The 23,342-nt window shown below is 39.2% G+C and overlaps 1 protein-coding gene across 1 annotated transcript; it reads left to right on the forward strand.

The window, feature by feature from the left end:
- The first annotated feature begins 12,541 nt into the window (after positions 1-12,541).
- LOC126613696 (uncharacterized) lies at positions 12,542-13,409 on the forward strand. Its single transcript, XM_050281273.1, has one exon. It carries the CDS (start codon positions 12,608-12,610, stop codon positions 13,205-13,207), a length of 600 nt encoding a protein of 199 aa, XP_050137230.1. The 5' UTR covers positions 12,542-12,607; the 3' UTR covers positions 13,208-13,409.
- The last annotated feature ends 9,933 nt before the right edge of the window (positions 13,410-23,342 follow it).

Genomic DNA, 23,342 nt, shown 5'->3' on the forward strand with positions numbered 1-23,342 from the left:
GTGGGCAGTTGTTTTATACTTATATATATTTATAGTTTCCATAAATGCGTATTTACTTCACTTTTACACCTAACTTGCCTAGTATCATTATTGTGATATAAATTGTGATAAATGCTGCTATATGGTTGTGATATTATTGTCATGGCATTCATACATACTTGTGTACATGCTCATCTTGCTGCACCCGGTGTTAGTACTCGCCCGAGGGCCAGGGCTAGTCTTTCACGTGTATGTTCACATCCGCACCGTTTATTCACCTTGAATCCAAGTTTAGGTGCCAGTCTTGTCGGGTAGATTACATTAGGGGATCCGACTTGTACGTGATGTGCTTTTGCACCAGTCTTCACATGATCGTAGTACTAGAGCATATTGATTACACCGAGTCCTGTTCGTGTCAGAAACCATCTGTTCGAACTTGTGTCAGCTTAGATGGATGAGCACTTAGTTATATTGATTATCACATGATTATTATTGTGGCATATGATACATCATTTACTTAGCATATTTCTGGTTATATGGCTAATATATTGGATTTCATACTTACATAGTATGTTTTGAAGAAACTATACTTGTTTTACGGCGAGGGGTTAGTATATTCAAAGATAAAGGTTTTCTTATAAGCCTTGTTTTACTGACCCACTCAACTTTGTTTTTCGCCCCTCCAGGACCTAGATAGCTGTACTTTTTGTGGCACTCGAGGAATCACAGCATTTCTGACATTTCCTTCTGTTTAAACGTACGAACTTATCACTATTATGTAATAAGTGTACTTTGGTTGCTTTGACTACTCTTTCATAGTCTCCATGTCTATTACGCTCTGAATAATTGTAGTGGGTTCAACCCACGAATTACGCACTCTTTCACTGTTTAGTTTTAATTAGTTTTAATTTTATTCACTTTTTGCATCACTTACCCTTATGGTGACGTCACCTCACGGTGATGGCCAGCATGCTTTGACCTTTCCAAGTCGGGGTGTGTCAGCTTGGAATCAGAGCATAGGTTTAGACAGTCTTGCACTTCCTAGTGTGTTTTAACTCTTGTTTTCTTATGTCAGAACCATGCTACCTCGTAGAGAGCCACGTTCTCCAGCGGAGAATAACTTCTCAGACTTTGGGCAATTTAGTGAGGCTATCGCCGCTGCTATTTAGTCTTCACTCCATCCTACCCCGAGGAATACTCTGGATATTGTATTCTGCCTGAAGATTAATGATTTCTATGGTAATGAGGGACCGAATAAGTCAGAGATATGGTTCAATCATGTGGAGAAGACTTTTCGAGTTATGCACAAGCAGCGTAATCTTTCCCTAGAGAGATGGGTAGAGACCGCGACCTGGTTCTTTCGATTGAGAGCAGAATCTTGGTGGGATCATGAGAGGAGATCCTTATTTGATGCGGATGCTATAGATTAGGATGTTTTCAAACAGTTATTTCAGACCAAATTTATACCTTCTGAGTATGTGGATAGTAAGAAGAATGAGTTCATAAACCTGAGGCAGGGCAATATGTCAGCCACTGAGTATCATCGAAGGTTTACTGACTTATCTCGTTATTGCCCTGAGACTGCTGCTAATCCCTGGGAGATGCTTCGTTTGTTTAAGAGGGGAACTTGTAAGAAATGGCGCACTATAGCAACCGCTACTCCCTGTGCTACTTACCAGGAGTTCTTCGAGGTCTTGCTTCGAATTGAAGATTCGGATAATGCTCCTGATGATGAGGATAAGGGTGTTTGCAGGAATGTCCAAAGGTACAATAACAGGGGGCGATCATCACTTGGCCCGAGAATGGCTCAAAATTTTAAAAAGAGTGGAAATAGCTTTGGATCCTCAAGCGGGGGTTCTAACTTCGGTACACCTTAGAGAGGAAGCGGGTCCACTGGTGATTCTCATTTTCAGAACCAAGGAACTCCAGCAGTTCAGGTGTTCAGTTTTGTCGTATGTGTAACACCTGTCACTATGGCGAGTGTAAGAGGGGAAGCAGAGGGTGTTTCACTTGCGGATAAACAGGGCATATAGCTTATAATTGTCCTCAGAATCAAAAGAATCAGCCTACTAATCTACCACCGGCAGTCCCCCTATAGCAGCTTCTAGCACCTGGTAACCGTTAGCAGTTAGGCCACGGTAGAGCCTTCCACTACGAAAGGGGTGTCGTCCCGAATCAGGGAGGGCCATACCAGTATACACCTAAGGTTCCCTACTACCAGGGAGGCTATCAGCAGACTCAAGGAGGTTATCCACAGTTTTAGGGAAATTATACGCCGTATCAAGGCAGCGGAGCACAGATGTATACTGGAGGGCAGTATCAGACCCCTAGACGTAGCGTCTAGCAGTCGAGGTTCAGGCAGATAGGCAATTCCACCCTAGCAGAGCCGAGGTAATCAGGTTCAAGCAAACAGGGGTCGCGTAGCCCAAATCTCATGGTTTTATTGTAAATGAGATGAAATCAAGGGGCAAACAATTGACTGTAGCCATGAACAATGCAAATTCCCCTCCAACTTTAGAATAGATAATAACGTGTTTACATTAACAATAAAAAAAAATCAAACAGTGTTATAGATAGGCAAAGTTGAGAGAAATAATCTTTACTAGAAATATAAGTGGAATGGGAGCAAGTTATCACACAAATAATGCACGTAAAGAGAGTGGAGTGATATAGTATTATTGTTTTCACTCTTTATCTTGTAAAGAGAGGGGAGCGATGTAGTATTATTGTTTGATCATACACTACATGAGCTTTATTTAAAGCCATTTATGTGCAGAAGTCAGCAAGGGAAATTAAAGCATGTTGAAAACCATACCATACAAGTTGAAAACCATGTCATTCAACAATAACAAAATGTAGGATAATACTTGGGTACTCACTGTGGAGTACCTATTTTACTCACTCTTTTAAGTGGCCCAATCAGATACAACATGTGTCAATTTAAAACAATTTGATATACACACTAATCTTGTACCTAAACATTCTTAACCACGTAACCAAACATCCGACTCTTATTTCTCTAATCCTTCTGTCGTTCTCTCCCATGACCGTTCATCTTCGAACCGACGTCATGCTCGAAAAGATCAATTTCAGATGGCGTCATAGGATAAGAGATACTTTGGGGGTGGGCTCATTGAAGAATGGTGGGTTGGGATTGGGCTCGCGGAAGAAGAAATGAGTGAGGGTTGGGCTCGGGCGGTGAAGAAAGTGATTGTCAACGGGATTAACGCAGAGAATGGGATTAAAGGTTGGCTCGACGAATAAGACAAGTATTTGGGGTAGGTACATCAGACAAGACATGGATTGAAGAGGAAGCAAGGGAGGCAAGAGCCTGGAGAGGGGATAGGGTGGGATTGACGGCAGCCATGGTGTATTTGCCGTGGCAGCACCAAATAGGGGAGGAATGAGATGTTTATATGGAAGAGATGTGTTTGATTATAGGGTTTAAAGGGATGAGTGTATGTTTGGATGGTAGAATGGTATGGACTTGAGTAAAATTTTATATTACACATGTCATGATTTGGTCGGGCCACTTATGAGAGTGAGTAAATTAGGTACTCCTAGTGGGAAAAGGATCCTCGTCGGATCCTTTTTCTTGGGGATCCCAGGGATCCCGTGATTGCAACTGTTCATCGTATATTGTGCGGTTAGAATCATTTTAAAATTTAAAATTTAAAATGAAATATAAATAGCACCTAACGAAAACTGACCACACGATATATGATAAACGGTTACGATCACGGGATCCCTAGGAAAAGGATCAAGTATTATCCCAAAATTTGACAATACCACTATTTTTAGTTCTTACTTTTTAACTTTTGATTAAATCATGTGGCATTCAATTCCCACAACTTTTACAACACTCTGTCCACATATCGACATCAGTTGCCTCGTTAAAACCTTGTTAGTATAAATGGCTCAAGTAAGGTCGTTTCCACATGATTATTTAAAACAATTTATACAAAATCAAAATCTTAGTTAATTATTTGAAAACAAAGATTGGAAGAGGATGTTTTTGAATTTAAAAATAATAAAAACGAATTTAATTAAAATGATTAAAGAAATTAGCAAAGTGAAGAAAACAAAAGAAAATGTTTTTGAAAACCAAATTATAAAAGCCTAGGGTTCCGCCATCCCCTTAACAATCCTATGTAGATTTACAAATTAATTATGAATTACTCATGCAACTTTGAAGGTTAGGTTTTCCTAATGCATATTCTACTTGTGGTATTCAAGTTAGAATGTATATCAAACATGTAATCCTTCTGTGGTATTCAGATCAAATATAAACATGCATAACTCATTACGCTTTGTGAAAATCCTTTAAAAAACCATGCAACCCCTAAAAAGTGGTATTCGCCCTAGGTGAAATTACAACTATCAATCACAAGAGGCAATACTCAATCCTCTGGTGGTTATCCGACCGAAGTGCATCTGATTACTTATCTTAACATCCTAACGGTAGCTAAGCATTAAGATATAGAGACAGTTTAAACACAGTGATTAATAATTCAAGCATGCATGCAAAATATCATAAGAAATTAAATAAAGACTACATATTCATGCTAAGGCTCAAGGCATCGCCCTAGCTAACGGAAATTAGTTACGAACAACCATAAAACAAAAGGAATTTTATTGAAATAGAAAAAGAATAGAAAACACCTTGAAATACAAATCGTCAAAGCCTAGTTAAGTTCTCCAAATTGATGCGTACCTCCCTAATGGCTAATAAGCCTTGTTTATAATACTACAAAATAAAATCCTAATGAAGCCTACTTCGATTAGCTTGTCAATCTCGACCTCAATTTATGGGATGAGCTTGGATCGATAACGTCTTTGAGCTTGCTTTATCGGTCTCGTTCCGGGTTTGACTGCCATACGGTGCACGTCAATGGTAGGGTCCAGGCCGGGCATTTCTTTATAGGTCCAAGCAAAGATGTCTTTGTACTTTAATAACAGTTGGTAGTACTCCTCAATCTCATCTGTACTTAATAGTGCACTTACGAAGATAGGCTTTGGCTCCTCGCTTGTGCTTAAGTTGAGCTCCTTGAGGTTATCAACCATGGCTTACCCCTATCTTTAAGTTGTGGTGGTGCAACAATGATGTCCTCTTCGGGGACTTAGTCTTCTTTGTCTTCTTGGATCGTGATGTGGAAGACGTCTTGGACCTCCTCTTCAATGTCGTCCCCTTGGGTTTGTCGGCATAAAAATTAGCCAGTGTGAATAATGGTACGCCTCTTTACCTTTAGTTGTCTTTTTTTGTCAACTTCCAAGGTTGCTTGGCGTTTCATCCTTGAAAGAATCATGCTTCCAACATCATCTTTTTCTGCTAGACCGTTTGGCTTTTCTTCCTTCGACGTTGTCTTCCTCTTTCTAGAAGGCTTCTTGGTTTCGTCAAGTCTTTCCAAGGCCGACCGTTGTAGAGGAGAGCTAGCTGTGTTGCTTTGTTTCTTAGGTTTTGACAACCTTTCAAAAACAGAGCTTTAGGGTGTTGGCATGTTAAGCCACTTAAAGACGGAAGTTTGGTCTTGACCACCAATGTGATCAAGTGCCGAAATTCTGGGTATTCAACAATTCAGCCTAACGAAAACTGTCGTTTGAGGGGTGGGTTTAGGCTTCTCTTGATCTTGTTCAACGCTCATGCTGATGTGTTCAACGCTCATGCTGATATATTGAGCGCTAGTGCTTTTTGCTTTGCTTGAAATCCTCACGAGTGTATTTGGTGTGAAGCCAAGCCCAACTTTGATGTTATCAACTCCATAACCATGTTCCTTCAACTTCTTTTGAGTCTTGGTAAGGTTACGTTCTTTGTCGTTGACGGTGTTTGCATTATTCTTTCCAAGATTTGAAGCGGAGTCAAAATCATACCCAGCCTTTGACATGAGTTTATAGGTGTTTGGGTCAAAACCTTCTTTGGTCCTCTTGGTTGGAAGAGAGCTTGGTTCCGCCCATTTTCGCAGGGGTTTTACGAAACCTTATGGTGGTTTTGAAACTTTAGTGTTACCTAGCTGTGTCAGAGGTAAAACTGCATTTGTCTTGAGCAGCTTTACGTTGTCCTTGTGCAGCTATGTGTCAGCTTTGCTTATTCCATTTTCAAATAGGGATTGCCTATTCTTCTCAACATTGGGATGTATCAGAAGATGGGTGTGTTTGGTCATTTTGAGGGCATCACACTTCTTTTGGTTATGTAGGTTTAGCAGGCTCATCATCGTTTTTGCTTGAAGATGGCATGGTTTCCCCTTCTTGCTTCTTGGGAACGGCTTGCCATTTCTTCTTTTTAGGTGTAGCTTTTCCTATGGTTTTGATCTTTTTTGGAATAGCTTCAGGCACAATTTCTTCATCCATGTAGAACTTGGTATCCGTGAAGTGTGATTCGGCTTTGGTGAATGGATTGGTGTCGCTTTGTATCACCTTTACTCATTCTCAGTAGAACTTCAAGCATTGTTGAAGGGTGGACGACACTACTCCATTCTCGTGGATGCAAGGCTTTCCCAAAAGCAAACTGTAGGAAGTTCTTGCATCAATCATGTGGAATAACGTGCTTGATTTGAGTTCACCAATGGTCATCTCGACTCAAATCATACCCATTGCTCTTTGTCCTTCTTGGTTAAAACCTTGGATTACAAGGCGACTTCGGGATAGTTCATCCACCTTGATGCTGATTGTGGTCATTGTTGACTTTGGCATGATGTTTATGGCCGATCCATCATCCACAAGCATACGATTGAATTTATGCTCTCTTACGATCCCAACAACAAGTCTTTGTCGGTGAAGTCGATTGCATCATAGGTGGCATAGCAGGTGGTATATTCATATGGGTGAATCTTTAAGGCTTCGTCCTTGCTTTCTTGCACTTTGTAGTCATCAGGACTTGCCAAGACCGTTACTAGTGCTTTTTGCATCTCCTTGGGCAATTGCAACGCCTCCTTTGGGCGTGAGAGTGCCGGCAGACTTTCTTTAGGCTTGAGAGTTTTCTCTTCCTTGACGGCGATAACTTTGGCTATTGAGGGCTTTTTTTATCTCTACTTCAACCATATGACAAGCAGCAGTAAAGCACTGTTGGAAGAAGTCATTTGGTAAGTACTCGTGCAAGAAGACCAGCACGGCTCTTGCTCCATAGGTTCCCCTACGTATGTTGGCTTGGCAGCTCTTACGTTCCTTTTGGGCTTCCTATTGTTACAGCAGAGGTGTTTTCTCCTTTGTTCCACCTTTGGCCTTATGGTTTTGGCTTCCTTGTCTTTTTGTATATCATCAATGTCCACCATTCTTCATCATCGGTAGGTGCATTTTGGTTACTTACCCTCACTGATGGTTGTGCAGAAGGTGTCGTGTAACTTGAGCATGGATGAGAGTGGGCATGAGTCAATTGGAGAGGCACGAGATCAAAAGATCCAAACACGATCATAATAATGTGTGTTGCAGCTGTGTCTTCAAGGTCAAGCTCAATTTTCCCTTGTTATGCCAGCTTCATGATGAACCCCTTGAGGACAAACCATTTGCCAACTGGATGACTCATGATACGATGGTATTTACAGTACCTAGGATCGTTAACGCGATTCATCTCTTCAGGGCTTGCATTCAGGCATCTCGATTACTTTCTTCTCCAACAGGTCGTTTAGCATTGCGGCCACGTCAGAATCCGAAAAAGGGTATGTCTTCTGCTCCAGTTCCCTCAAGGTGTTTTTATACCTGTCTTGGGTGCGAGAAGGCTCAATTCTCTTTATCTCATTCGCTTTATTCTTGAATGAGATCTTGATGGGCACATATAAGGTCTTGATGGGGATAGTAGTGACGGTAAAAGATTTCTTAGTGAGCTTCTTCCCAGTCTTGTCTACCTTTGGGGCGAACACCTTATCCTTCTTGAAGTCGGTGATCAGCTCATTCTTCCCATGATTGGCGATACTCAACTGCAAGTCGTGGAAATGAGTAGCCAGCTCTTTAAATGTTCTCGATTTTATGCCTTGGATGATGTAATGTAACCTCTAGTGCATGCCTTGAACACACATCTCGATGATGGAGGTTTCAGAAAGTTGATCTTTGCAATCCAAACTTAATGAACGCCATCTATTGATGTAGTCGATGACAAATTCGTCCTTCCACTGCTTTGTACTTGTCAGCTCCAACATGCTTATGGTGCGACGAATGTTGTAAAAGTAGTTGAAGAATTCTCTTTGAAGTTAATCCTAGCTATTGATGGACTCTGGCTCTAGGTCAATATACCAGTAAAAAACGTTACCTTTTAGCAAGCGCATGAACTGCTTGACGAGGTAGACTCCCTCCATCCTAGCATTGTTGCAAGTTTCGATGAAATGGGCAATATGTTGTTTGGGATTGCCTTTTCCATCGAATTGCATGAATTCTAGCGGTTGATAACCCATTGGCATCCTCAAGGCGTCAATCTTTTTAGAGTAAGGCTTTGAATACAGCACGGAGTCATTTGAGCTTCCTTCATATTGTGCCTTAATGGTACTTGTGATTATCTTTTGCAGATGTTGGATAGAGAGAAATCCCATGAGCGTCGCAACTCGGTCCACCTCTAGCTTTTCCTCAGCTTTCTCCACCAAAGGCTCATCTTTTATGTCAGTTTCCTCCTTTGGCGGATCAACCTTTGGGTCGACTTTCTCGTCGTGTTACGCCTCCAGATGGTTTATGAGTGTAGCAATCTACAAGTTATTTTCCTCCACGATTTTTGTCAGATTTGCATTCGTTCATTTGGGCCAGTTGCCCTTCTATGGACGTCGCACCAGCAATTATGACTTGCATAGCTACAAGATACGAGTTATTGCTTGAGTCGGATTCAGAAGTCAATGACTCGGAGTACCTCCTCAGGCTTTCTTCCCTTGGCGCTTTTTGTGAGGCCAGGGTGATCATGGGCTCATGCCTTAGGTGCTCTTGCTCCTTTGATAAAGTTAATGTAAGGGTGGAAGGCAAGCAGAGAGAGCTCTTACATTGCTTCGGGTTGTGACGCCCAAAGTGCCACCACTTGCGACAAGGATGTTTTTGTTATTTACGTTAATTGTGGGAACAGCTTGATCATTTCTTGATGCCATGCATGTTTCTTGTGGATTTGAAGACAAAGATGAGAGGCAGAGATGTCCCACTAGGCATGCCAAATTTGTAAACACGCAAATTCTGTATTAAATGAAACAAGAACACGTGTACAAAGTAGATTTAATTTGATTGAATTTGTAGGGTTACAATTTCTGTTTACAATTTTGTCTTTGATTCAGTCTTCAAATTTGATGTAGATGGCATAGGTTGTTGATCTAATGGTCGCAATGACTTGATCTTGGATGAACGATTGAATAGTTGCTTCAAGTTTTGAGCTTGAAACAATGCGTGGACAATCTTCACCTTAGGTTTAGGGTTGCAGCAGATGTAGGACTTCGTTGATTCAAGGGTCTTGAGGACTTGATCTTGAATCAAACGTCGTTACAAGTTTTGAGCTTGTAACAAAGTCTTGAAGGAATTGTCACAAGAGCTTGTTGATTCTTCAAGGGAATGCCTCAGCTTTGGTCAAAAGAAAGCTTTGGGTTTGGGTGTACCTTCTTCGAATAGAGCTTTGCTAGCTTATTAGTTTTCAAAGATTTGGTAGAGGTTCTCCTTTTGTGAGAATTTCGACCCTTTAATGTAGAAATTGTCAACCATTTGTTTGTCCTGGGACCTTGTATTTATAGACTTCCAAAGCCATGCCTTTGGGTGGATTTGGCTTTGATTTGTGTCTTGATTCGTCCATGGGAAAATTTAGGCATGTTTTGTGTCTTGTTTTCAGCCATTTTCCCTTGCTTGGCCAAAATCTATAAGGCTTGTTGCCTATTTTGTGAGCAATCTTCAATTCTTGCATGTTTTGTGAAGATGCTTTAGCTTTCTTTCCGGTTTGGGGAGATTTTGGACCCCTTGCCGATTTTAAGGAGATTTCCTCCCTTTTGCCGAATTTTAGGAATGCTTTTGAGCTTGCTTTGCTTGATTTGCGCCACATGTCATTGATGACTTGTCCGCTTGTGATGATTCATACACCACGTGGAGCTTTGTGATGCATCATTTGTATGCAACGAAATTTACATGTCTACAATAGTTTTAATTGTGGTGATTAATAATTCAAAGCAAGCATGCATCCATTCATAAACAAATTAATAAAATCATATATTCATGCTAAGGCTCATGGCTAACCTGTCACATCCTGACCCGGGCCTCTACCACATCCCGGGCTAAACTCCACCGTAGCATGATATTGTCCGCTTTGGGCCCTTACCACGCCTTCACGGTTTTGGTTATGGGAAATCACACGAGAACTTCCCAGTAGGTCACCCATCCTGAGAATGCTTTCGCCCGAACTCACTTAACTTTAGAGTTTCGACAGAACCCGAAGCCAGTGAGCTCTCAAACAGCCTCGTGCTAGGTAGAGATGGGAATATACATATAAGGCTTACAGGATCCACTCTTCTGGGTGATGTGGGTTGTTACAATCCACCCCCCTTAGAGGCCCGACGTCCTTGTCGGCACACTTCTGGGCAGGGATTGGCTCTAATACCAAATTGTCACATCCCGGCCCGAGCCCCCACCACATCCCGGGCTTGACTCCACCGTAGCACGATATTGTCCGCTTTGGGCCTCGACTACGCCCTCACGGTTTTGTTTCTGGAAACTCACACAAGAACTTCCCAGTGGGTCACCCATCATGGGATTACTCTCGTGCGAACTCGCTTTACTTTGGAGTTCCGACGGAACCTGAAGCCAATGAGCTCCCAAAAGGCCTCGTGCTAGGTAGAGATGAGAATATACATATAAGGCTTACAAGATCCACTCTCCTGGGTGATGTGGGATGTTACATAACCCTAGCAAAAGGAATAAGTTATGCATACTCATAATAAAAATCAAAGAAAACATCATTAACTAGAAAAAAGATTGGAAAGACCTCGTAGGTAAAAAATCTGAAATTCTCCAAAGCTTTGCTACGTTCTCTCAATGATGCGTAGAGAACCCTAATGGCTAAAAAACCTTATTTATATTACGTCAAATTAAAACCCTCATAGAAAAGGCTTTCTAAAAACTAGGACATAAAATAATAAAAGGATAACTAAGAATTACATTCCTATTCTGACAAGGAAATCTGCCCAGCAAAGATATAGCTATGACTCTGAACCTTCAAGGCTCCAGGCCCAAAATGACTTGTAGTAAAGATTAGGACCTCCTCTTCAAGTTCCAAGAAGAGTCCAAGTCTAACATACATTATCTTCCAGCCCAAAAGTCGCAAATAAGCTTTGCAAACCAATCTGCCAAAACTACACACTGGGCATAAATTAATTCGCCACGATAAGATGCTTCGGGATAAAATTATGAAATTTTGATACAACCTTCTTGACAAATTCACGAACCCGCTTCAATTAGAATCACTCAAAAATTCCACCGTTTGATTACTTTATGCTCATAACCAGTTCGCATGTCCTACATTAAAAATACATAGCAAAGCATCAAAATCTCACCAAAATAATAACCAAAATATACCAAGAATAGGGAATAATATATAGTATAAAATCGACTCATCAACATGCTTTTAATATTTTGGTATCGAGAATTGTACCTTGTGCTTAAACTTCTTTGATGTCTTTGTTGTTGGTTCTTATATACTTCATTTGTTGTTGGATATTTCTTTGTTGAACTCAATTGACATATCAATTTCTTTCGTTTAATGAAAATGGCATATCATTCATTTTTCATCCTTTGTCTTTGCCATGACAAAATGGGGGAGACAATTAAAATTTGAAAATTTGTGTTGTGTTGCAATCATGTACAATTCTAAACAATTTATTTACTTGCAATTGCTTTAACCATGATCACTTTTCACTTGTTCTTGTCAAGAGTTCTTCTTTGCAGGATTCGTCTTTTGTGTTCTCTTGAGTGAGGTTGGGTGATTTTAGTTAAATGTGTAAACTTAAATGACGTTAATATCTAATTGTGTGGTGTATGTCACATTTTTTCAAGTTGTCATGAACAAATGATTGTATGTACATCTTGTTCAACTTTTGTGTTTGGATCAATGTATCAAAACATACCATCATTTAGTCATGATAGCTTGATCTACATCGTACGATTAAACTTAACGTTATTTTCGTTAACTCATTGATCATACATATTTTAAAAAATGAAGAAATAATATTTGCAATTACCAAACCACGTAAAAAAAATAAGAAAGAAAAATATATAGAGGGAATATAGTCCACACCCTCCGTGCATGCGATAGTTCTTTATTTTTGTAAAGGTGATACGCGCGGCTTAAAACATATGTTTTATGTTTATAATTTGTATCTGAAAAGATACGTGAATAAATACCGCTTTCAAACCCATACACTCACTAAAAGAGTCATATCATATGACACATATGACAGACATTGTTTCACAACGGATAGCGTTTTTTTTAATTTTCATTTAAACTCTAAATCAATTAATTTATTATCAAGAGTTGTATAAAAAGTAAAAAAATGTCACATTTTTTTTGTAATTGCAGTATTCCGTAAGAAAATAAAATGTTTTAATTCTTATTATTTGCATATAAATAGCAAAATCCAGAGTTTGTGGCGGTACACGAGTAAAAGACCTAGGTCTGTAAAGCAAACAAGCCCCTTCATCCATGGCCTGCACAATCGATTTCCGCCGCCTAGACGAAGGCTTCGGCGGCAAAACCTACAAGCGCAAGAGAAACCCCCAAGCCTCCGACGAAGATGCCTCTGTCTTTGGCGGCTCTGCAATGGAAATCGATGACTCGTATCCACCTCCAGCGAAGCGGTCGGCGGTACCCTCGTCTGACAATCCTGACAAGCCCAGCTTCGGGAAGCCGAGCTACGACGGCGTCATCGCGGGAAAAGTCTCCGGCCGGAAGTGGAAGCAGCCGAGGAAGCAGAGGGCGTCGGCGGCACAAGTTAGCCGAAAGGGGACGACGTTCGAGGAGAGGGCAAAGGCGAAGGAGATAAAGAGGGCTTACAGAGAGAGAATGACGGAGCTGAAGGACGAGATCAAGAAGAACAAGGAGGGGAAGAGGAGGAAGAGGGAGGAGAGGGAGAAGAAGAAGAGGGAGAATATCTTGAGGTCTGGGACTAAGCTGCAGGTGATTTCGAACCCGAAGACAATCAAGAAGATTGCAAAGACGAAGGATCGGAAGCTCCTCCAGCCGGTTCCGGAGCATTTGATCAACAAGAACAGGAGGAAGAGGAACAACAACGACGACGAATAGGCTAGTCAGTTCGTTTGCTTTTCGGTTTTTATGTTTAGGGTTGGATTCAATTTTGATCCTTTGTGTTTGTTTTCAGAGTTGTTATGTTCTAATATAGTTTCTTTCGTATGCGAAATCTTTTTCTTGCTCGAATTTTGCAGTTATGAATTACTTATGGTTGATATTTATTCGTAGAATGGAATGGAAGACAAAGATTAAGTTACTGATTTTGCTTGCTCGAATTTTGCAGTTATGAATTACTTATGGTTGATATTTATTCGTAGAATGGAATGGAAGACAAAGATTAAGTTACTGATTGTGAGTTGTATGATGGTGTTGATAGATTGGTGTTTCGTTTCGATACTTCAAACTATTTGCACAATACATGTATTTTGTTTGTAGATTGTATCCATATTGCCGGCGTTAATCGCTGTTATCCTGTTAGTAATAGTTGGTTAAGGTGTTAAAAAAATCTTTTATTTATTCGAGCAAGCAGTGTCGGTTTGTTTCGACCTGTTTCAAAGGCTTCATTTTTACTTGGTTACAGATATGGGTGACCTAGTTGACTCAGAATTAGCTTCTGTTTTGGCTTTTTATTGTTCTTGTGCCCTCTTTGTGCTGTCGACGGGATGATATAAACCTCCTAGTGTTCTTAACTTAGTGCGGCAAAGCCAAACACCTCTTCATAAAGTTACCAATTCTCTATTATAATGCATAGACTTGTATCTCGATAGGTCTAAAACTGTATGGATTCAAGAAATGACATGCATTTTCGTTGATGTTCATTCTTTACCCCTTTCTCTCCGTAGTGTTTTTAGGTATTTGTCTCAGTAAAAAGAACTCCCAAGTGCAGATTCTTGCTTCAAAAATCGTTTTCGAGTTGAAATAAGTTGCATATGCCTGTTTTTGTAGTTTTTCTTTTTCCTAATCCTGTTTATGTCGCTCTCTTGTATGTTCAAATATTTTGAGAGCTTGTCTGCAGAACAGTTTTATTCATTAGTTCAGTTGAGGGTGTCAATCTCGCATATTCATATTTGATTAACTCATGTGATGAAAATTTTGGATTATCAAATAAAACTCCAAGAAGCATTGTTATAGAAAGCTATTACGTCAACTTTGTGTTGCTTGATCTATGGTTAGAGTGTAGTAGCTTGATATTGGATTTATACAATATTCAGATCTGTTAATATTGCCTTATCAGTGTGTGTTCTCCGCTTGTTTGCATCATGCAACTTTGTCGTGGACAAATTTCACTTGAAAGAAACCGTCTATTGCCCAAGCAACAGATAGAGATGGTATCTATATACATTTTTATGTAGGGAATTATTACCAGCACTCCAAAAATCTCATTCTACACTCCAAACTCTCTATATTTGGAAAGAAAAATACACTTGTGAGGAGTGTAGAATGAGATTTTTGGTGTGCAAATAACACTTCCCTTTATATATACTACATTTGTCATGTTTCATGCTGCTATATTCATTTTTCTGTTACGAAGTTTGTTTTCTGAAGTTCTTGTTGAATTTCTTGAACTTTTGTATTCGAGTATATGGTCTGTCCTTGATTTCCCTTATCTTGGTTAGCTTCTACGGAGGTTGTTAGATGTGGAACTTCTTAAGGAACAAATTGTAGCAATAAACGCTGCAACACTTGCTGCCGCAGTCACTGCTTGTATACACCCTGCGACCATTGTAGGTGTCTACCTCACGACCAGCGAGTGAGGCAGCCAGTGTTGTAGCGTTTGTTGCTAGCATTGCTACTTGGTTAAGAGAGATGATCTTTTTCGGTGAAATATTTGCATGATATGATGTCGTTTTAAAGTGTCTTAAACAGATATTACATCTTTAAGAGTAAATAATAGTTGCTTGTAAGGGTTTTATTTCCATAAAACTAAGTTTATGAAGGACCAGGAATGTAGAAGCTAACAAAACTGCAGGGTTTATGAAGGATTAGGTAGGTGCCCACCAGAGGATTCCTCCACCAAATCTGAAACTGCCCGTTTCATGGCTGGGCAACCAGCAACGGCGCGAGGCAATTAATGGATCTATTGTAAATAGAGGCCATGGTTTTGATGGTCTGCGAAATTAGGATTCAAGAGAGAGGATCAGTGCAAGTTTGGACAGTGCCGATCTTGGAATTTTTGAGGCCCAGGGCGAGCCAAAAAATATGTCATAACTTTATATATGAAAAATTATTTGTTTTCACATGTAAGATTTATATAAAACTATACTTAGTAAAGTACTTCAAACTCAATTATTTAGAAACACGAAACAACTAATTTAGTATGTACTACGAGTAGGGAACCAAAAAGCCTCAGCTTACAAGCAGATAGATTAAGAGTTTTGTTTCCCCTCTATCAAAACTTTTAAAGTGTTTCTATATAAATTGTGAGATGTTTTTTTTTCTTGTTTACTAACCTTGTTAGTATAAGACTAAAAAAATAATCATATTTTCGAGTCTTTAATTGATATTTGTAAGTAATGAATGAGCACTAAATTAAATCTATTTGTGACAAGTCATATGATTTGCAAATTTGGTCTAAAAAGTTGGTCTACGCATTACTCTTTGTTGAAAGTTAGAGTTGAATTGGAATGAACGTTTAAAACTTAAACCCACATAGTTACTAGTTAAAAAGACATTAACAACTAAATGGAAATTTGTAAATATTAGAAAGAATAATCATTGGAAAGTAAAAAATATAAATTTATACTCGGGACCTCTCTTTGTTTTTTGTTTTTTTCTTTTTCTTTTTGAACAAAAGGACCTCTTGTTAATTTTAAACAATTCTATCGATTTTAAATCTCAAGGACCAAAGTGAGGACTTATGCAAATTTCAAGGACTATTTTGGCTAAAAAGCCTTATATATAATTATATAAGTTGAAAATAAACGAACGTACAAATAAATGATATATAACTATGAACATTATATTATTAACAGAAAACAACTAAACGAGATTGCCGAGATGCTTCAAAAGTTTGGTTATGAACTCAACAACCTCTATTGCGAAGTTGAATAAACGGAGCAGCGATGCCACAATCATCATGTTTAGGAATCTGTGGGCAAAGTCCAACGACTTTGCTGAGAGTGACCATGCTTGTTCTGGAAGATACAAAAACCTAATTCAGCAAGGAGAGCGATGCCACAATCATCATGTTTAGGAATCTGTGGGCAAAGTCCAACGACTTTGCTGAGAGTGACCATGCTTGTTCTGGAAGATACAAAAACCTAATTCAGCAAGGAGTTAACATGTTTCCTATAATATTGGAGTCCTTACAATCTAAGGACTAGTGTGCGTCGCAAGTAATTACATTCCTATGAGAATGCAATATCTACTTCCTAGATATCCTCTAGGGTTCCCCCGGTTTAATATGGATTTCTCTATAATAAAAGGTCATCTCCTCGATTGGTCTAAATTCACTGTTCTAGGGTTATCTTTGTATCAATCCTAAACACGCCACTCACTCAGATTTGTGTCAAGTTTTTCGTTAGCTCCAAGTACTCCATATATTTTCTTAGTGTCTCTTTCCAAGTCTTCCCAGGTTTTTCTATGTTCATTTTGCCTTGAGCCTCTATCTCATAATTGCATCTACTAACCTGAGCATTTCTAGGTCTTTGGTGCACATATTCAAACCACTTAAACTAATTTTCTATCATCTTATCTTCAATTGCGGTCATTCCTATTTTAACTCAGATATTCTAACCATTTCTTTTCTTTTATGCCCATACATCTAACAAACCATTATGTTACATTCATTTTTTGCACATGTTAATGCTTAACCGCCCAACAATGTGTGCCATAAACCGTTGTTGGCATTATTGTTGTTCTATAAAAAAAATTCTTGAGCTTTAGTGACATACATCAGTCCTACAATATATCTGATCCACTATTTCACTTCATCCTTTCAACTTGTATGAACGACAACTAAACATATATTGATCCAAACTAGACAAACAATCAAAGTAGAAGTCGGAGAGGCAAAGAACGATAGACAAATCAAGTAGATTAAACCCCAAAGGATCAAACATGCTCTGATACCAATTTAAAAAGATAATCTATGAGGTGTAACTTAAAAAATAGACTGTTCGGATCATTGAAGTTCGATGTTGTGTGGGCCCACAACTAATCTCCATTCTCAAAAATAGGGATTCCTTCCAATATATATATATATCTACTAATTAATAAAACACTCATTGTCAACCAAAATCCTATGAAATTACCAGTTTAAAACTCTAATTAAAACAGAGCATGAATAAGAAACATGGGGTAGAAATGTAATTTCACACAACCAAATTTTGCTATTTTTTTTCAAAACCTCACCTACATGTAATCCTAACATATATCTAATTAAAAAAAAATAAAAAAACTTCCCACTCCCATCTTCTATATCACTTTCTTCCTCTCTTTCTATTTCAAAAACAAAAACAAAAAATTTTCTCACATACTTTGTATGTGCCCATATGCTAATATATATTATAATAACTTTAAGTACCGTGAGAAGGCAAAACTATGCATTAAACAACTTGGCTTCGCCTTCTCCGTTTAATACACGGATTTAATTTCAGTTGGCACTGCTAGTTGAATTTATGCATATTATTACTAGTCTTTGTCACAGTTTAATTAATTGACTAGGAGGTGGTTGACCTAACATCAAGTGTTTGCTTAAGTACTAGGGTTTCTCTTGAATACATTACTTCACAAAGAGTAATATTATAGAGATTAATTTTATAAATAAATTTTGCAAACTAAATAACGTGTTACTAATAGATAATGAGCACGTTTATCAATGATTTAAGTAATAATTTAATCATCAACTCTCATATTATTTAGTTTACTAAATTTTGTTTGTAAATTTAGTCCCCTAAACATTACTCTTTCACAAAAGGGTATCTCAGTGCAATCTCCAATAAAAATCCCTAAACAGTGACAGGGCAACCAATAATGATAAGGACTAGTCTGCAATCATAATCTTTCACCATTAAGAATCTCAGATCGTCAACTGAATAAAATTGAACTGAAAGCCAAAAGGATGAAGAAAAATAAAGTCGTGACGTGGTGTCACTCCGACAGTTGGATACTTCGGATGGCTGTGATTGAAAGTCTGGTATGGTCAGGTCAATGTAGCCAAAGTCTTGGATCTGGTTAGTAGAACCACACCAGTTTCTTGATTTAACAATAATACGAAGACCACTTACAAGTCAACTTCATCGTGGTCGGCTGGAGAACTTCGCACTACTTCGGGATAAACTTGCAGGTTCTTCAATCACAGTTTTGTTATAAATAGGCAAAATTTATAGAGAGATAACCTTTACTCGGTGAAGGAACGAAGCAGTTGCAGAGTAATATACCGACACAAGCTGTTGCAGAGGAAGTAATGTATATTATTGCTATTAGATATATTTCTCTTTTCTTTCTTCTTCTCATTCACTAATCTTTGCACAATTGAATTGCTCTATTTATAGAGCTACTTCAATGGAAAATTACAAAACATTACTATTTAGCTTATGAGTATATAGTACACATGTGATACTTTACTATACACATTACTATACACATGTGGGCAAACATACCCATCATTTACAACACTCCCCCTTGGATGCCCACATATCAACATCAGTTGCCTCATTAAAACCTTGCTTGGAAAAACCCTGTGGGAAAAAACCATAGCGAAGGAAAAAGAGTACAACTTTACCCGGATGGTGTTGAGCATGCTTAGGTTGCCTCGTTAAAACCTTGATAGGAAAAACCCAGTGGGAAAAATCCTAAGCGAAGGAAAAAGAGTACAACATGCATGTATCATGGATGCTCCCCCTGAATTGTATCTCCCCCTGATTCCGCATTTTTCAAATCTGTAAGCCGACGTAATCCGATTCCCTGTACCAACTTCTGAAATGTGCACTTTGGTAGAGATTTGGTGAACAAGTCTGCTAAATTTTCATTGGAACGGATTTGTCTGACTTCAAGAACTTTAGCCTTCTGAAGCTCATGTGCGCTGAAAAATCTTGGAGATATGTGTTTAGTCTTATCACCTTTGATAAATCCTTCCTTCATTTGGGCGACACAGGCTGCATTATCTTCATGGATGACAGTTGGAGTGTCTGTCTTTGAAGGTAGACCACATGAATTCCGGATGTGATGGATCATTGATCTTAACCAAGAACATTCACGACTTGCTTCATGTAAAGCAATTATTTCCGAATGATTGGAAGATGTTGCAACTAGCGTTTGCTTTGTTGATCGCCATGAAATTGCAGTATCTCCATTAGTGAACACATATCCATTTTGTGAGCGGGCTTTATGCGGATCGGAGAGAAAACCAGCATCTGCGTATCCAACAAGGATTTGTTCATTTGTGGGCTTGTCTGAGTAGAAGAGACCCATATCTGTTGTCCCACGAAGGTATCGTAGAACATCTTTGACTCCCTTCCAATGACGAATTGTTGGAGCAGAGCTGTACCTGGCTAACAAGTTAACTGAAAAAGCTATATCTGGTCTAGTACATTGTGCTAAATACAATAAAGCACCTATTGCGCTCAAATATGGTACTTCTGGACCAAGGACCAGTTCATCATCTTCTTTTGGACGAAATGGATCTTTCTTAATGTCCAAAGAACGAACGACCATTGGGGTGCTAAGTGGATAAGCCTTGTCCATGCCAAATCGCTTCAGTATTTTTTCAATGTAAGCTGATTGATGGACCAAAATTCCACTAACACAATGCTCGATCTGCAGGCCTAGACAATATTTGGTTTTCCCAAGGTCTTTCATTTCAAATTCGTTTTTCAGATATTCAGCAGTTTTGTTGAGCTCTTCGGGGGTTCCAACTAGGTTCATATCATCGACATACACTGCCACTATAGCAAATCCAGTATTTGATTTCTTAATGAACACACAAGGGCAGATGACATTGTTGGCATATCCTTCTTTAATCAAATACTCACTGAGACGATTATACCACATTCGCCCAGATTGTTTCAGCCCATATAGTGATCGCCTTAATTTGATTGAGAACATACCCCGTGGTTTGTTAGTTGCTTCAGGCAACTTAAGTCCTTCTGGGACTTTCATATATATGTCAGTATCTAATTCTCCATATAGATACGCGGTGATGACATCCATAAGTCGCATGTCAAGTTTTTCTGAAATCACCAAACTTATTAAGTAACGAAACGTAATTGCATCCATTACAGGAGAGTATGTCTCTTCATAATCAACTCCAGGTCTTTGTGAAAAACCTTGTGCAACGAGTCGTGCTTTATATCTTGCAATCTCGTTTTTCTCGTTGCGTTTCCTTGTGAATACCCATTTATAACCTACGGGGTTCACACCAGGCAGGGTTTGGACTACTGGTCCAAAAACACTTCGTCTTTCCAAGGATTTTAATTCTGCCTGGATTGCATCTTTCCACTTAGGCCAATCTTGTCTCTGTTTGCATTCATCAACAGAGCGGGGCTCAATATCATCACTTAATATGATTTCAGTGGCTATTGCAAATGCAAACATGTCATCGATGATTATTTCATTTCGATCCCACAATTCATTAGTACATGCATAATTTATGGATATTTCTTTGCTTTCATGTACTTCTGTCTCTTCAGGGACATGTGTCTCATCAAGGACATTTTCTTTTTCTGGAAGTACAGAGTCACGAATTGTGGATTTATCATTCAATTCCTTTTCTTGAATGATATCATTTGGGTTCAATTGGGCCCTCATCTTTCTCTTTCGAGGAGCTGAATCTTTTGAACCTGGGGGTCTACCACGCTTCAGGCGTGCACTGGATGAATCATTCGCTGCCACTTTATTTTGTCCAACAGGGACATCAATTCTTGCAGGTGCGTTTGCAGCCGGTATATATGACTGTGTCACTTTCGAAGCATCATTAAATGCATCTGGCATTTGATTAGCAATACCTTGAAGATGAACGATTCTTTTCACTTCGTTTTCACATTGAGTGCTTCTTGGATCAAAATGAGATAAGGTGGGAACAACCCATGTTAGCTCTTGTCGTTCTTCTGGAACGGTCTTTTCTCCCCCTAACGACGGGAAAATTGTCTCATCAAAATGACAATCAGCAAAACGAGCTGTAAACACATCACCAGTCAAAGGTTCCAAATATCTAATGATAGATGGTGAATCAAAACCCACATAAATTCCCAATCTGCGCTGAGGTCCCATTTTAGTTCGTTGTGGTGGTGCAATAGGCACATAAGCAGCACAACCAAAAACTCGTAAATGTGAAATATTTGGCTGATGTCCAAACACGAGTTGTATTGATGAGTATTGGTGGTTGGCTATGGGTCTCAATCTAACCAATGATGCAGCATGTAATATGGCATGTCCCCATGTAGAAACTGGCAATTTCGTTTTCATGAGCAGAGTGCGGGCTATTAATTGAAGCCGCTTGATAAATGCCTCTGCTAAACCATTTTGAGTATGGACATGAGGAACAGGGTGTTCAACATTAATGCCCAGTGCCATACAGTAATCATCAAAGGTTTGAGACGTAAATTCACCAGCGTTATCAAGTCGAATGGACTTAATGGGATGATCTGGGAACTGTGCTCGCAACTTAATTATCTGAGCAAGAAGTCTCGCAAAAGCTACATTTCGAGTAGACAATAGGCAAACATGTGACCATCGGGTAGATGCATCAACCAAAACCATAAAATATCGAAATGGTCCACAAGGTGGTTGAATAGGTCCACAAATATCCCCTTGAATTCTTTGCAAAAATGATGGGGATTCATCATCAACCTTTAGTTGTGATGGTCTAATTACCAACTTCCCTTGGGAACAAGCCTTGCAAGGATTATCATTCGGGACATTAATGTGTCTGCTCAGTAATGGATGTCCATTAGAGTTGGTAATGATTCTACGCATCATGGTGGATCCTGGATGACCTAGACGGTCATGCCAAAGCATGTAAACCTTTGAATCAATGAACTTCTGGTTCATGACAGTATATGCCTCAACTGTCTTTATGTATGTACAATACAATCCACTCGATAAACCATGCAACTTCTCCAATATACGCTTCTGGGTATCGTTGGAGGTAATGCATAAATATTCCACATTTTCTACACTTTTCGTTTCAAGGTGGTATCCATTTAAACGTATGTCTTTAAAACTCAACAAATTTCGAATGGACCGAGTAGCATATAATGCATTCTTTATAGACAATATTGTTCCATTTGGTAACATAATCTGGGCTTTTCCTGAGCCTTCAATTACATCTGATGGTCCTGATATTGTTGTTACCTTTACTTTTGCAAGTACCAAATTCGAGAAATACTTTCGGTCTCGAAGTATTGAATGCGTGGTTGCGCTATCTGCAAGACAAAAGTCTCCGCCATTGATCTTGTTTTGAGAATAACCATAATTTTTATCCATGATCTCTGAGTAAAGAAAAAGCAATTTATTCATACTGGAATACTACTTTTATTGAATTGAAAATGCGAGCATTAAACCACAGGTACAAATAACATGAGTACATTAAACATAAATAATTCAATCGGACCCATAAACTTCATTCCCTCTTTCATTAATAAAGTCTGTAGCATCCAGGTGGGTTGTGTTTAACTGTCCTGATAAATTGGTCACTGGATCAGGGGTTTCCATTGGTTTAGCCTGGTCAAGGAAATTGATCTCGACACCCTTCTCCTTGAAGGAGGCTTGATATAGTTCCACCAGATGCTTTGGGGTGCGACAAGTACGCGCCCAATGTCCGTTGCCACCACACCTATGGCAACCTCCTTCATGATTTCTAGGAGTGTTCACATGAGCTTTTCCTTTCTGGCGATTGGTATTTTTAAAGCTCGGGCCTGGATTATACCTTGGAACCTGGTTGTGAAACTGGACACCATGGTTCTTGCTTTTTCCTTTCCACCGACCTTGCTTGTGACCACGTCCTCGTTTGTAATTATTGCCACGGGAGGATATGGTATTTCTTTCAAGGGACGCAACATTCACTTCTGGGAACGGTGCTGATCCAGTAGGTCGGGAATTATGGTTTTTCATGAGAAGCTCATTGTTCTGTTCAGCCACCAAGAGCACAGATATCAGCTGGTTGTATTCAGTGAAGCCTCGCGCTCTATACTGTTGTTGCAGTACCATGTTAGAGGCGTGGAATGTGCTGAAAGTCTTTTCCAATAAC

Source organism: Malus sylvestris, chromosome 2 (genome assembly GCF_916048215.2).
Source record: "Malus sylvestris chromosome 2, drMalSylv7.2, whole genome shotgun sequence".
NCBI classification, from domain to species: Eukaryota; Viridiplantae; Streptophyta; class Magnoliopsida; order Rosales; family Rosaceae; genus Malus; species Malus sylvestris.